General features: G+C 41.6%; 1 protein-coding gene across 1 annotated transcript in view; it reads left to right on the top strand.

Moving 5' to 3' along the window:
• FAM13C (family with sequence similarity 13 member C) overlaps positions 1-14114 on the top strand; it is a 794386-nt gene that overhangs the window by 691003 nt on the left and 89269 nt on the right. Inside the window, exon 11 of the mRNA XM_078642967.1 lies at positions 10601-10696. Coding sequence (XP_078499093.1) covers positions 10601-10696 — 96 coding nt within the window. The remainder of the gene's footprint in view (positions 1-10600; positions 10697-14114) is intronic.

The following is a 14114-nucleotide window of genomic DNA, read 5'->3' on the forward strand; positions in this document are numbered from 1 at the left end:
GCAGTTGCAAATGGCAAAGAGAACGGGGAGCGAGAGGGAGCTGGAAGCGGCCAGGGCATGGGAGCACTTGGTGGAATTGTTGAAGGATCCAGATAGTGATAGTGAAGGTGATGCTGCACCCCTCGCACGGGGTCCTGAACAACACCTCGCAAATTCACCACAGTAAAGGCGTAGGATAGGCGATCGGGGAGCTGAGTCACGCACATGTTCACATCCTTAGACCACATGACTAACTCCATGTTTGTGAGGATGAAGGAAATTGTTGTACGGTACAATACTAGTAGCAACATGTCTGGGGGGAGGGGAGAAGGGGAAGAGGGAGGGTAGCTGGAATTTTGGTAGATTAGATTGATTGTGTTATAGTGGGATAATAATGTGTAGGCTTAGCTTAATGAGAAGGGTTGGGTTTGTTATCTTACTTTGAAGTGGGTCAATCTTGATTTTTGTACTTTTCGTATTTTGAATGTTCATTTAGAGTTATTGTATGGAGATGTGTAACAGGGCTCATTATAGGCTAAGGGACTGAAGGATTGTAAAGGCATTTTGAGATTCATGCTGCCAAGAACTGACAATGACATGAGCCTAATAGGTGTAAACTGAAAAATCAATAAAGTTTGTTTAAAAAAAAATAATACAATGGTTGGTACATACAAGTGCTCTCAGAAGGAGTGGCAGAATGCTATATCCATGCAGGAACATAGGAATATGAGAAGCAGTATCACTAGCACAGCTGATGTGAATAGCGACATACTGGGCTTCTGACATGTTAGGAACTTCTAGGCACCCCATTTATGCTGTAGATCCACTATACATGTATACATTGTTTTTTAGGCACCACCATTTACCTAACATCTTTGCACCACAATAGCCATAACTGTTCCCAAAGAATTACTTCTTATTTGCACCCGTATTAGCCGAGCATCCGTGAACGACCTCCTCAGTCACAACCACAAAGAGGTTCTTGAAGAGGAATCAATAGCAAACAAATATAAAGTACACTGAGACAGGCACTCATGAGTCCTTTCCCCACACCCGTCACAAGAAGCTAACATGTACTTTGAATGGGCTCTCCAGGCCTTCTTAAGTCATTCCAGAAGTAGAGGATGAAGGCATGTTGCCTCAAGGTGAAACACAACAAAGATGATACTTTCAGAGAAGATACTTGTAGCTAATTTAAAGCCCAGTATTAATTTTACACCACAGCCAGAGGCAAGTTTGACTACTAGAAGCATTGGTCACATGTACTCTTTCTAATGAGAAGATAGAACTAATTACCAATACTCATCACTACAGTAGTGCTTTCCTATGGCTCCACCTCTGGAGGCAAATCTTGTATTTATTAGACCAGGAACACACATCCCCGTGTATTGTACACAGGTCCAAGGCGTGGCTGTTTACTTCCCATGTTCAGTAAGCAGAGCCTTGATTGAAAAGCTAATGCGAAAAATATTTGTGGTAGCATGCATCCTGAAAGCATACAGATTTCTTGAAGCAAAGGGCCTGAGTTGCAAAGCCTTTTTGTGGTTGCAAAGCCTACAATTCGCAAAACTGCTGGGTTTGTGACCCCGTAACGCTAAGTTGCTCTGGAATAATGATACTTTGTGAGTAGGAAATATTTTTCTGATTTACAAAGGACGCTTCGCGACTCGGAAGGTGGGGGTAGCGTGAAGGGGCAATTTGCAGCTTCATGTGTCAATGGTTTGCATTCTTAGTTGTGGTAGTCAACCAATGGTTGAACACTGACTCCCAGTAGGGGGTGTAGGGTATCTATTCACAAAGTGAACGCTATCCCCAAGGGACATCTTCCACCTTCTTTATGTGGACTGTTAGCATTGTGGTGAGGATTCCCTCCCCAGTGCCGTTTACAGAATGTCAGCTTTTATTTTTTTTAATTAAAACTCCCTTTAAGCCACAAGGACTGTTTTAAAAATGTTTCCCATTCTGTGGCTTTCAATGCACGGTTGGAGGTCTGCTGTCCCACACAGGCCTCCGTCCCTGCTTTCACAACCTGTTCGGCAGGCTTTGCAAATAGAACCCTGAATTTGCAATGCAAATAAGGCTGGAGTCTTTGAATGCTACTGAGAAGTCATTTTATGCTGTGTGATGGATTTGAATATCCATTACAGCACAAATGGAGGTCGGAGCAGTTGGTGTGCAGGAAACAGACTGCTTTGCAATCCGCCATTTGTACATCGAGCCTAAGTTCCTAGGAAGTGATATTAGCAATGTCCCTGAATTGTACTGTGTTCATTCACACCTTTTCTGAAGGCATTGTTGATTAAGTGTTGAATATAGTTTACCCTATAGGGACGGTGTTGTGTTGTGGCGCATAAGGTTCAAAGATAGGCTTCAAACATGGTGCAACAAATGTTGCTGTGCCTAAGCATACAGCACTGCAGAGAGTGTGAGAGTAGAGGCAAACTCGCATGCCTTCTATCAGTCAGTCAAAATTGCTTTATTCGATCAAATAAAATCATAAAAGCATACAAAGATACGCAGTGTTCCAAAAAGATCAAATCTATAACATTCCATAAGCCATGAGTAATAAAATTCAGGGCTAAATATTTCATTGTATGAATGTTATGTGATGTGATGTGATTTGGCACTTGTATAGCGTGCTACCACTCCAAGGAGCATCTTGGCGCATAGACTCCTAGTTGTCAGTAAACAGCAGCGTGTCAAGGGTGAAACTACCTGTCTGCGGGAAGGTTCAAAGTAATGCTATGCATCCGGAGTCAGACAGAGAATAACTCCATGTTTTTAATAGTTTTCTGAATTTTTGCTCTGTTGCAGTTTGACGCAGGGACGGAGGTAGTTTGTTCCATGCCCTGGCGCCAATAACTGCCATGGACTTTCCTCCCCTAGTCATCAGCCTAAACCTGGGAACATGGAGCAAATTTGCTGTGGAGGACCTGAGTGCCCGTGACGGATGGTATTGTCTAAAGTACTTGCGCAAATACAGTGGGCCTTGATGATAGAAGGCTCTGTATGTGATGGTGAGGACCTTAAACAGGATGCGCTAAATGTACCGGGAGCCAATGTAAGGCATCCGATGCTGCAGAGGTTGAGGACTTTCTGGGCAGTCTGAGGACCAACCTAGCAGCTGCGTGCTGGACCATTTAGCCCTGCATACAGACTGTTACAATAATCCAGCCTGGATGTTATTAGTGCTACAGCCACCGTCCGTCTGGCACTCAGTGGGAGCAGGTCAAAGAATTTTCCAAGACCCCTAATGATACTAAAGCATACCCCTGCTACTTCTTTGGCTTGTTGATTAAATGACAGGGTGTTGTCAAATGTAATGCCCAAGTTTCGTGCTGCATTGATAGTCTTTGGGGGGGCTTCTACCTTTTCAGGCCACCAATCCTGCGGAGTGAAACAGTTGTTAGGACCAAAAGGCACAATCTCTATTTTAGCCGAATTACATTTTAAGTGGTTGAGTGTCATCCACTTAAAGGTTGCTGACAAGCATTCTCTCAATGTTAGTTCAGCATTAGATTGATTCTTATCAAGAGTCAAAACCAGCTGGGTGTCATCGGCGTAAGCAATTGTACTAATGTTGAAGGAAGAAATTAGTTTAAGTAGGGGGACCATATATAGGTTAAACAAAGTGGGGCTCAAGCTTGAGCCCTGCGGAACCCCTGTTTTCATAATTTTTTCCTCGGAGCAGAGATTGAATGTACAGCGTAACAGAATAATCTACTACCCAAATGAATAAAACAGTTTAAAAGCAACAGTCATTAACGAGACAAGAGTATGACACATATTAGAACAGCCACATAAGGGATTATTTTCTTTGCTTCTTGCTCTGACTGCTGCAACTAAAAAACTGGCAATATTAAAGATTTCCCAAGGGCTGTTCAGCATCTGCAGGTACACTAAGGCTGGTCAAACCTGCAGGAAGCCCTTTTTTTAAAAAATTGGGATAATAAAACGCTTCCGTAACTGCATGTAATGATCGCAAAACATTACAAAATACATGGTGTCTTGCCTTGAAAAACTGTCACAAAAACAGGGGCCCAAGTCCTCTAGCCTGCTCCAACCCAGGGGCTCAGTCAACAAATAATGTAAAAGGTTAAACCTCAGCCTCGTCAATAAAAACAATGTCTAGGTTTAGTGACTACGTACAGGTAGGTCTCCATCATGATGGAAGTTTTTTAAATCTGATGGGCTCGTACTGTGGGCTTTAATAGTTCAGCAACCTCTCTTTGTCATTGCAAGTTGCAAGAATGCCGTATTTCCTCAAGCCACATCCTTGTTACATAGATCTTCTGGGTTATTAAAAAGATTGAGGCGACCTAGCTCTCTTGTAAAGTTTTTCACGTAATTAAGCCATGGAATCCTACTGGCCCTATCCAATGACATACAATCCCTAATGATCTTGCGATTTAGCTCCAGTTCTGGGTTACACCATATAGAGATCCACTTGATAAAAGGGGACATTTTAATTACATCGGTCACATAGCCAACACCCAGTTCCTCATGTATAATATACGAAGTCTGAGGAATTGAAAGCAGGCTTCTTAGAAATGTATTTTCTACAATTTGGATCTTTGGGCAATTTGTGAACCCCCAGATGTCAGAGCCATAACAAGCGATAGCTATACACTTAGATTTATAAATGTTTAACATGGCCTTCATTGGTTTAGCACCTAACCTTCGTGAGAAGTCAAGTATCGAACATGTGGAGCGAGCCATGGCTAATCTTTTTGCCCTCCTTGGTGCAACCCAAGAGCGGAAATTAGGCGTCCCTGCTTATTTAATTCCTGTCACAACCAAACGTCTTGATTTTACTGGTCTTTTCTCCCAGACTCATAGCATGTGATTTGGAAAAGTTGACGTTCAAGTCCAGTGAGCTCATAAAAATCAGCAAACGACGATAACAGATGTTGAAGCCCCACAGCAGTGCGTGCCAATAAGGCTGCATCATCTGCATAGAGCAGGGCTGGGATCAGTCGATCCCCCACACGGGGAATATCCTGAGCAGCGCCACACAATACCAGGTCTAAATTGTTAATATAGGGTAAATAGCAGAGGAGCCAGGATACAGCCCTGTCTAACTCCTCTTGTCACATCTATCTTCTGTGTCAGATTGCCTTCTATCATTATTTCTTTGAGCATCTGTATCATCAAATTACGTGAATTGAAAAAACAGGTTTAATCCGGGGAACTTTAGAACTGTTGTTATCATGCTGGTAAGTGATGGAGCAGATAGTTGAAGGAAGGTCTGATACTCAGGGGCGGATCACAAGTTGCACAGTACATGGGAGCTGGAATTAACCTGCCTGGAATTACTAATTCTCACTGGTAATTTGTCTTCTGAAACATGTTCCTCCAAGATTTACAAGCCTTATGCCCACGTTTTACCAGATTCCAGACCTGTTTCTGTGGATATATTCCTCCTGCTTCAGCACTTGGGATATCACCCCGCCTGACTCGTGATCAGGATCTTAATATGTGGTTTGAGGGCGAGTTGTAGCCTTGATTAACAATGAAACAGAGCTGCTGAATTGGATCACATGGTGGCCAGTACAAGTTATGGGATAGTTCTCGAACACGGATATGATGTCAAGAGGGTCAAACATTGAATGAAGTGTATGACTAGGTTTGAGAGTAAAACATTTGATGAAAGTTAATGGACTCCAGGTTAGAGAGATGCTCATCACAGCAAAGTCAAAAAAAGGCCAGAGCTTTGCCGAGTTGTCTCTTTTTTTAGATTGATACTGAAATCAGAGCATGTGCCACTGCTGCTTTCGTCAAACAGCCTATGTGACTAGAAAAAGCGTGATCAATTGAATGAGAAATGAATGATATACTTTTTGTTATATTAAACTACTTCATGTACAAATTACACAAATGCAATTTGATTTGTTGTACAGGATGAATTGCTTCTACACCAAAATATTAAACCATATGGGAGTTCCAGAACAGGAAAGGGACACAATTTATGAATAATTGAGTGAATATTGAATAAACAGTGTATATTGCAACACTGCACACCCACAAGCACTTTCACCAGCTCATTACCAATATCTTCCAGTTTATCTCATTGTAGTGATTGAAGTACAATGAAGCGATGGCAAACCCAATATGCTTGACTTTTGTACAGTGCATGTACATATACACCACATCCAAGCATAAATTAAACTAAATTAAACTAGATCAATCAATCAAACAGTATTTGTATAGCATGGCTTATCACCCCTCGGGGTATCCAGGTGCTGGGGATCTGCAGCCTTAGTTGTAGAGCCATGTCTTGAGCCCCTTCCTGAGGTCAGGGAGCAAAGGGGAGCAAAGGGGAGGTTTGTAGGTGGAGGGGGAGATTGTTCCAGGACTTGGCAGTGAGGTAAGAGAAGGAACAACCTCCGCTGCGGCTCCAGCAGATGCGGGGAACGTATGCAAGGGTGAGGTAGGCGGAGCAAAGATTCCTGGTGGGAAGGTGGAATATCAGGCAGTAGTTGATGTAGGTAGGTCCAATTTTGTAAAGGGCTTTGTAGGTGTGAGTTATAAGCTTGAAATGGTATCTCTTCTGCACCGGAAGCCAGTAGAGGATTCTGAGGTGAGAGGTTGTGCTGGTCCATTCCGGGAGGTTGAGCATGAGTCTGGCTGTGGTGTTCTAAATAGTCTGGTGACCTATCAGGAGCTGTTTGGTGTGTTCTCATAGTCGATTTGGCTGGAAACAAGGGCTTGGGAGACTGTTTTCCTGGTGGTAATGGAGATCCAATGGAAACTCGTACGGAGCATGCAGAGGGTGTGGAAGCAGGAAGAGTACACAGCATTGACCTGTTACTTCATGGTGAGTTGACTGTCCAGGATGATGCTGAGGTTGCAAGCATTGTCTGCGGGGATCAGTGTCGGGCCTAGAGCAGGGGGCCACCAGGTGTCTTTCCCTGGTGAGGTATTGTTCCCAAAGATAAGCACTTCCTTCTTGCCCGTGTTCAGCTTCCGGCAGTTAGACCTCATCCAGTCACCAACCCTGGCCCTGGCATTCCAGAAGGTGGAACTGATGGCGGTGGGGTCTTCCATGAGGGAGAGAATTAGTTGAGTGTTATCAGCGTATGAGATGATGTTGAGTCCATGGGTGCAGAAGATGTCGGCTAGCGGCGTCATGAAGGTGTTGAAGAGGATGGTGCTGAGGAAGGAGCCCTGGGAGACACTGCAGATTATGCTTTTGGTTTCAGAGGTGAAGGGTGGTAGACGGATCCTCTGTGTTTGTCCTGTGAGGAAGGAGGTGATCCACATAAGGGCTTTACCCTAGATGCTAATGTGGTGGAGTTTGGCGATTAGGGATTGGTGCAATACGGTGTTGAAGGCTGCAGAGAGGTCGAGGAAGATCAGGGCTGCAATCTCACCTCGCTCAAGAAGGCATATGATGTCAGTTGCAGAGATCAGGGCTATGTCAGTGTGGTGGTTGGATTGGAAGGCATCTAGCAAGTTGTTTTCTTCCAAGTGCTCTGTGAGCTGGCGATTGATGGCTTTCTCCAGGACCTGAGTGGAGAATGACACATACATGCAAATAGGCAGACATAGGAACATTCCTGCTGACATCCATGCAGACACTGAAAACACACGTAGATTGGAGTATAAATAGACACACAGATGCCAAGACATAAAGGCTTCTATGCACATAGGCCACTTGACTTGCAGTTGGCCATACACACAGTCCGAGAGACATGTTTTATGTTATGTTGGTTGCATGTATAGCACTTTGTAGTGCTTTATGCTGCTCTACTGCCTTTTCAAAGTGATAGATGTGACAGGAGAGAGGAAAAGAGGAAACAAGAGAAAGAAAATGAGGAAGAAGCCTTGTAAATGGAACTTTCTTCCCCGGTGTGGTAGTTGTTAGTCGACATAGGCTGGTGCTTTCCTGCTTTCTTTCTCAGATATCCAACACCAACAATAGCATTGTTCCCTTGGCAAGATAAATTATTTTCACCAAGAAGGACCACAGTGCCTTATTTCCTTGGTTGTGGTAAGAAGTCGGGAAATACTGTGTGGTCCAAAATGTAAGTCAAGAAAAATCACCTTTTATGAGTGCCAGCCAATCAGCAACAACCACAAGACCAGTTCTTACTATTGTAGAATAACCACAAACATCTAGGTAGAGAAAATATGTCCTTAGTATTGAGTCCCACTCTATCAGACACTAGCATAATAATATTTGAAAGTTCTTTCAAGTGTTTTGGAAAAAATACTTTTATTTTATATGAAAAGTTATTTATAGTTGTGGAGATGACATCACAATTAGAGATTGCTCTGGATTTCGATTATTTTCATCAACTCTCCAGGCTCTTAATTCATACGAGAGAGCGGAAAAAACACTACATTGGTACAAAATCGAAATCGGATGATAAAATGTAACAGGCAGCCAGCACACATTTTTGTTGTTGAGTTTGTGCACCCGATATGAACGCTGATGTATAAAGACCTCCCTAGCCCATTGTCAAAAGAGTAGGCAACCCACATGTACACTTGCTTAAAACGTGTAATACTTTTGGCCATTGAGTATGGAATTGATTTTACTTGCTCTTCAGATATTAATGGAAGTGGTTACTATTTTGATTTAATTTCCAAATAAATATTACTGATTACAGAGTATCATGAATACTCTTGTCAGCTAATAATATATCTCAAGGATTATGACAACACTCTCATGTTTATCAGGTGTTGATCATCTGTCTGACCACATTGCATTGTGGTAATGAAGTCCATCTTTTATAAAGATTGAGCCAAAATGACAATAAAAATCGTACATGTACATCCGGACATGTGCTCCTACATAGTGTCAATGTAGACTTTTGGCATATCACAAACACTCCCCGTAGTAGGCCTGGGAAGCTACACCTTTTGCAGCCCCCGTGGCAAATGCCAGGGAGATGTCTTGTGACACACAGTGCAAATCCATATTGGAGAAAGGCCACCAGCCGGTTGTGCAAATGTATATTTTTCTCTCCCCTTCTTAATTGTAAGACATTAGTCAGTTACATCCAAGAGGGGCAACGCTTCAATACTAAAAACCATACACTACATGGGCCGTGCAAGGGTTTTTCAGTAATGGCAATACACAATTCAGCTTGAAAGTTGCTTGATTGCCAAAGTAAACCCCTGGCACAACTGGAACAGGAGCAGCTGCTACACAGACCTTTTCTCCAGGTCTGCCCTTGTCACATTCCATTTTACAAGACAACATTCTAATAGAGGGTTGCTACCGGCTCTCAATGAGGACAAAATTAATAACTACAACACATATGTTTCAGCAGATATGAATAAAAAGAAGAGTAACAACCGGTTTCACTTTCGATGTGTTCGTACAATCGATCCTGTAAAGCGCAATGTACACAGTTTAAAACTTAGGCAGCATAGAACTGAATATGCATTAATGATCTCTCGGGTCCCCTTGCCTAGGTTGTTACAAAATTAAATGAATGAAGTAGGACCTGGGAATGAGTTAGAGAGACAGTAGAACTCTGACGGAGAGAAGGGATATCAGAGGGCATGGGCAAGGCATTCCAGAATGTATTTCCTTTAAAGTAAAATGCATGAAAAAGTTATTGGACAATCAATCATATTTGAGAAGCCAAACCTAACAGCCAAAATGGAAGGTTCATAGTAATAGGCAGGGTTAGAAATTGTGGGGTAAGAGCAAACGAGAAGCCAGAAAATTAAAATACCCCCCAATTTGAACCGAAGCTCTGATGGCACCAGGCGAGCAAAGCAAGTGAGCCCAACCTCTATAGAAGAGCTCCATGTCTCTTCCATCCAAACATCTATCCGTTCCTCCTTTCATCCACCCTCTGATATTCACTATTTCACCTTATTTTTCTGTCATCTATTCATTCTTTCATCCATCATTCATTCTTTCCATCCCAATGCCATCAATTGCCTATTTGGTCCATCCATTTAGACATACATCATCTGTGAATGCATCCAGCCATGCACCCATATAGCCGTCCTTTGACTTACCCATCCATCAATAAAGCCATCAATCCACCATAAGCTCACATTTCTCTTCACTCTACCATCCCTTTACTTGTCCATCCCTTTTCTATCTACACATATTTTGTTCTTCCTTGCTCCCGCCTGCTCTCCTATTGATCCTGTATTTTCTTTATAGGATAATTATGATCTTTTGTCTGCCGAGTTGCAGATATAAGAGACCCATAAAGACACCACCCCCGCTGTAATTTGTAAGGTCATAGATAAGTTTAAACAATATACAGTGAAAAGAAAATTTAAGGTAGTACAACCAAGGAAACCAGCTCATAGAGATAACAAGTTAAGCTAATATGAGAAGAGAAGAGTAGCTTAAAAAACAACTTTAAATATAAACTGTAAGAGTGAGGGTGGATACTCTGAAAGTCCCTGAATTAGTCCATGTCATAAAAAAGTGAAAACATGGAGAAAACAAAAGTATAATATGTTTCCAAACATATGTTCATGAGTGTATGTTTTATTAGGAGTGATGACACATTACCACTGTAAACATGTAAAAACATCAGTATGCCGTTTTATGTGGTATTTGAAAAGTAGTTCCACCTGTAAAGCTTACATTTATCATTTAACGCTATTATATAATCTCTTGACATTGTTTCATCTCTAGGTGACAAGGCAAGAGAAAAGCCTTATGAAGCCTCTTTATGACAGATACAGAATAATCAAACAACTGTTGTCTACAGCAACCTCGATTCCAACAATTGTAAGTGAAAGAAAAAGCAGGAGCATCAACAAACCTTTCCCCAATCATGTCACCTTTTTGTGTTTGAATGAATTAATATTGTCTCTGGATTTTCATTGGCTCTGTCTTTGCCAAAGTCCAATCCAAATACAAAAAATACTATTATTTGTGTGCAGATATTTTCTTATATTGTATTCACGCAGTAACATAAGACATAAAACAATTTATCAAAAATATTGAAACAAAATGAATAAGGCATAAAGTACACATTTTTTATGACTGAACTGCAGTGCATGCAGTTTACAGATTAATCTCTGTTTTCAACAGGAATGATAACACAAAAGCGGGAATACTTTCTAGCCAGAGTACAATTTAAGAAAAGTAGACCAAACACCCATAGATTACAAGTGACTGCCATTATTTAATACATGCTGTTCTCCGAGGATAGTTATGATCCAAAGATGGCCATCTTGTGCTCATCCCTACTTTTTAGATTGGTTTCTTTGGTATTACAATGTTTTGAAATCAGTGATTATCATCCTCGAACACAATTCATATCTGCAACCTTAGACCTCTCCTCTAGTAACAAATGTGACTTGAGCCATAAAATCAACTATTTGTAATCATGTAATAGTTGTAGTTAAATACCTTCTACAAAGTCAACCCGAATTGCCAACTTTAATATCCAACGTGCATTACAAGTCATGCATTAAAACACCCTTTGAACCACATTTTGAAAAAGGCCTATTTGTAACATGGCTGACCAAAAGTCATACAAAAGTGTCGCTCTCATTTCTGCAGCCTATTTCCTTAATGCAAAAAAGGATCTAGTCATCATGTTAAAAACAAAACAAAGATCAACTAGGCAGCTACTTGGTCCCATTCTAGAAGATAGGGTTTAGGATATTTTGAGACTCAGATGAGGATTGGCCCTAGGATATCTGAGCTCAATCAAAAACACATCATATATTTGCCTTATGTTCGTACTTAAATTTCAAAAAGTAAAAATCTAACATTGAATACATCTTCCAGACTGTTTTCAGTAAAAGGATACCTGCTTTGATCTACGATCAAATTTAGAAATGTTTTTATTTCTGACATTGAATAACAGAATTAAACAAAACTCTTTTTGTCTTGTGTACTCTCCAGCATGTCATAACTCTAGGAAATTACCATCTTTTGTATGGTGTACCCCACAGGTGTGTTCCCGATTTGTTTTTGCTGACTGTATAGCTCTGTGCAATTTTTCTTTGCAAACTAGTAGTAACGTGTCTGTGCTTCCCGTTCAAACATGCTTGAATTAGCATAACTCTAATTGGCATAATTTAACTTAACTATAAGTCCTTAGTATATGGTGCAAGGTGTACCCAGGGCCTATAACTTAATTGCTATTAGTGCCAGTAAAGTACAGTAGCAGTGCAAACATGGCTTCAGTCCTACCATTTAGCCTGACTGGAACAGTTTAAAAACTGTGATTCGACCTGTCAGAGCAAACCCTTTTGTCAGGTCTGAACCTTCCCTTTAAATAAGTCACCTCTAAGTAGGCCTTGTAGTCGGTAAGGCAGTATGCATGGTATTTAAAAATAGGATATGTAGAAAGTTAATGTTAAACATGTCCTTAGAGTAACAAGCACTCAAAATCTATTTTCACTGTAGTAAGTCTGGCTGTTCCATGGAGAAACATTGTGACACACTATTTAATTTAATAATACTATCTCTGGCTAGCAAACCATTAGAAATCTAATTCAAGAACTTTATGTAAGATTTATTAAAAACCCAATTCATGGGTGAAGTCACCTTTTCCCTGCTTAATGCCTCAGTAGGCTAATTTGTGTTAGCCTTCCGCAGCAGCAGTCTAAGTGCTCATGTTCTGAATGGGGTGTGAAAACTGCTCCCAAAGCAGAGACAAAAGTCTGGTTGTGGGGAGGTGTTTTTGTTTCACTGATAGAGTGAAAATTTGGGCAGTGCACAGGAATGTAATTTACTTTAAAGGGGAGTCCACCTTCCCAGGCAGATGACAGTTGGACAAACCACTTTCCTTGTTCCACAAGTCAGGTTGGCATCAATCCCATATTTTAGATAGTACGTGAAGTAGATAGTTACATTAATGGACAGCTTTGGGCAACATATTTATTTTTGTAAAAGGAGGCTACATCCTAGATGACCATTTCTGACTGGGCTGTCCTGGACCTTGCTGGTGGCCTCTGCTGGAGTGAGTCCTGATCTCAACTGCAGTTCCTTATGTCCTGGAACCCTGGGGTTAGTCTGGATGGACTTCTCCTACCACCCTTGAAAAGTCGGCTCTTAGAAACCATTTGGCTCCAAAGAACTCTCAAGGGTTGAGACAAACCTGCCAAGCCAGTTAGACCAAGCTGCGTTGCCGCTGGCTGAAGTTTCAGATTTCCGCCGCTATGAGCTTTTTTTGCAATTGCAAATCCTCTGCAATGAGATCTCACAGAGGGTGTTTGGCCTTGTGGAGCCCTCTTTGGCTACAGCCTGCAAACTGGCCGTGCTGGAGGAATCAGCGCTCATAAAAAGTGTGAATGAAGAAACTTGCCCGGGCAAATGCACCAAAAGTATTGCCTGTCAAAGGACCCTCTCTGGACACAGAATTCCAATTTTCCTGCGCTCGGGGTTTCCTGCCAAAATCAACCGCTTCATCAGGAATTCATTTTACAGCTATTAGAACTTGTGCAGCCCTCCTGAGCTATCACCTGCTGCCTTGCCCTGCTGAAGTATTCGGATTTACATTTTTAAGACTAAGCTCCAAGCTAAATCCTCCGAATGGGTCTAATCTGGTACCTGATCCACGGTAAACAACCGTTACAACGCAACTTTTACAACGGACTACTTTTACAACGCAACTTTTACAACGCAGGATCCATTACAACGAAGTACCATTACAACGCATTTTTTTACAACGCAAATACCTTTACAACGCATACCATTACAACGTAAGTATAGGTAAGTATATAATTATAGTAAAAATGTTATAGGATTGGGTTTTTGGGTAAAGGGGTATTTTTAGGGTTCAGGGCTAGGTTTGGGTTTTTGGGTAAAGGGGTATTTTTAGGGTTCAGGGCTAGGTTTGGGTTTTTGGGTAAAGGGGTATTTTTAGGGTTCAGGGCTAGGTTTGGGTTTTTGGGTAAAAGGGTATTTTTAGGGTTCAGGGGTAGGTTTGGGTTTTTGGGTAAAGGGGTATTTTTAGGGTTCAGGGGTAGGTTTGGGTTTTTGGGTAAAGGGGTATTTTTAGGGTTCAGGGCTAGGTTTGGGTTTTTGGGTAAAAGGGTATTTTTAGGGTTCAGGGGTAGGTTTGGGTTTTTGGGTAAAGGGGTATTTTTAGGGTTCAGGGCTAGGTTTGGGTTTTTGGGTAAAAGGGTATTTTTAGGGTTCAGGGGTAGGTTTGGGTTTTTGGGTAAAGGGGTATTTTTAGAGTTCA

Source organism: Lissotriton helveticus, chromosome 5_1, assembly GCF_964261635.1.
Source record: "Lissotriton helveticus chromosome 5_1, aLisHel1.1, whole genome shotgun sequence".
Taxonomy (NCBI): Eukaryota; Metazoa; Chordata; class Amphibia; order Caudata; family Salamandridae; genus Lissotriton; species Lissotriton helveticus.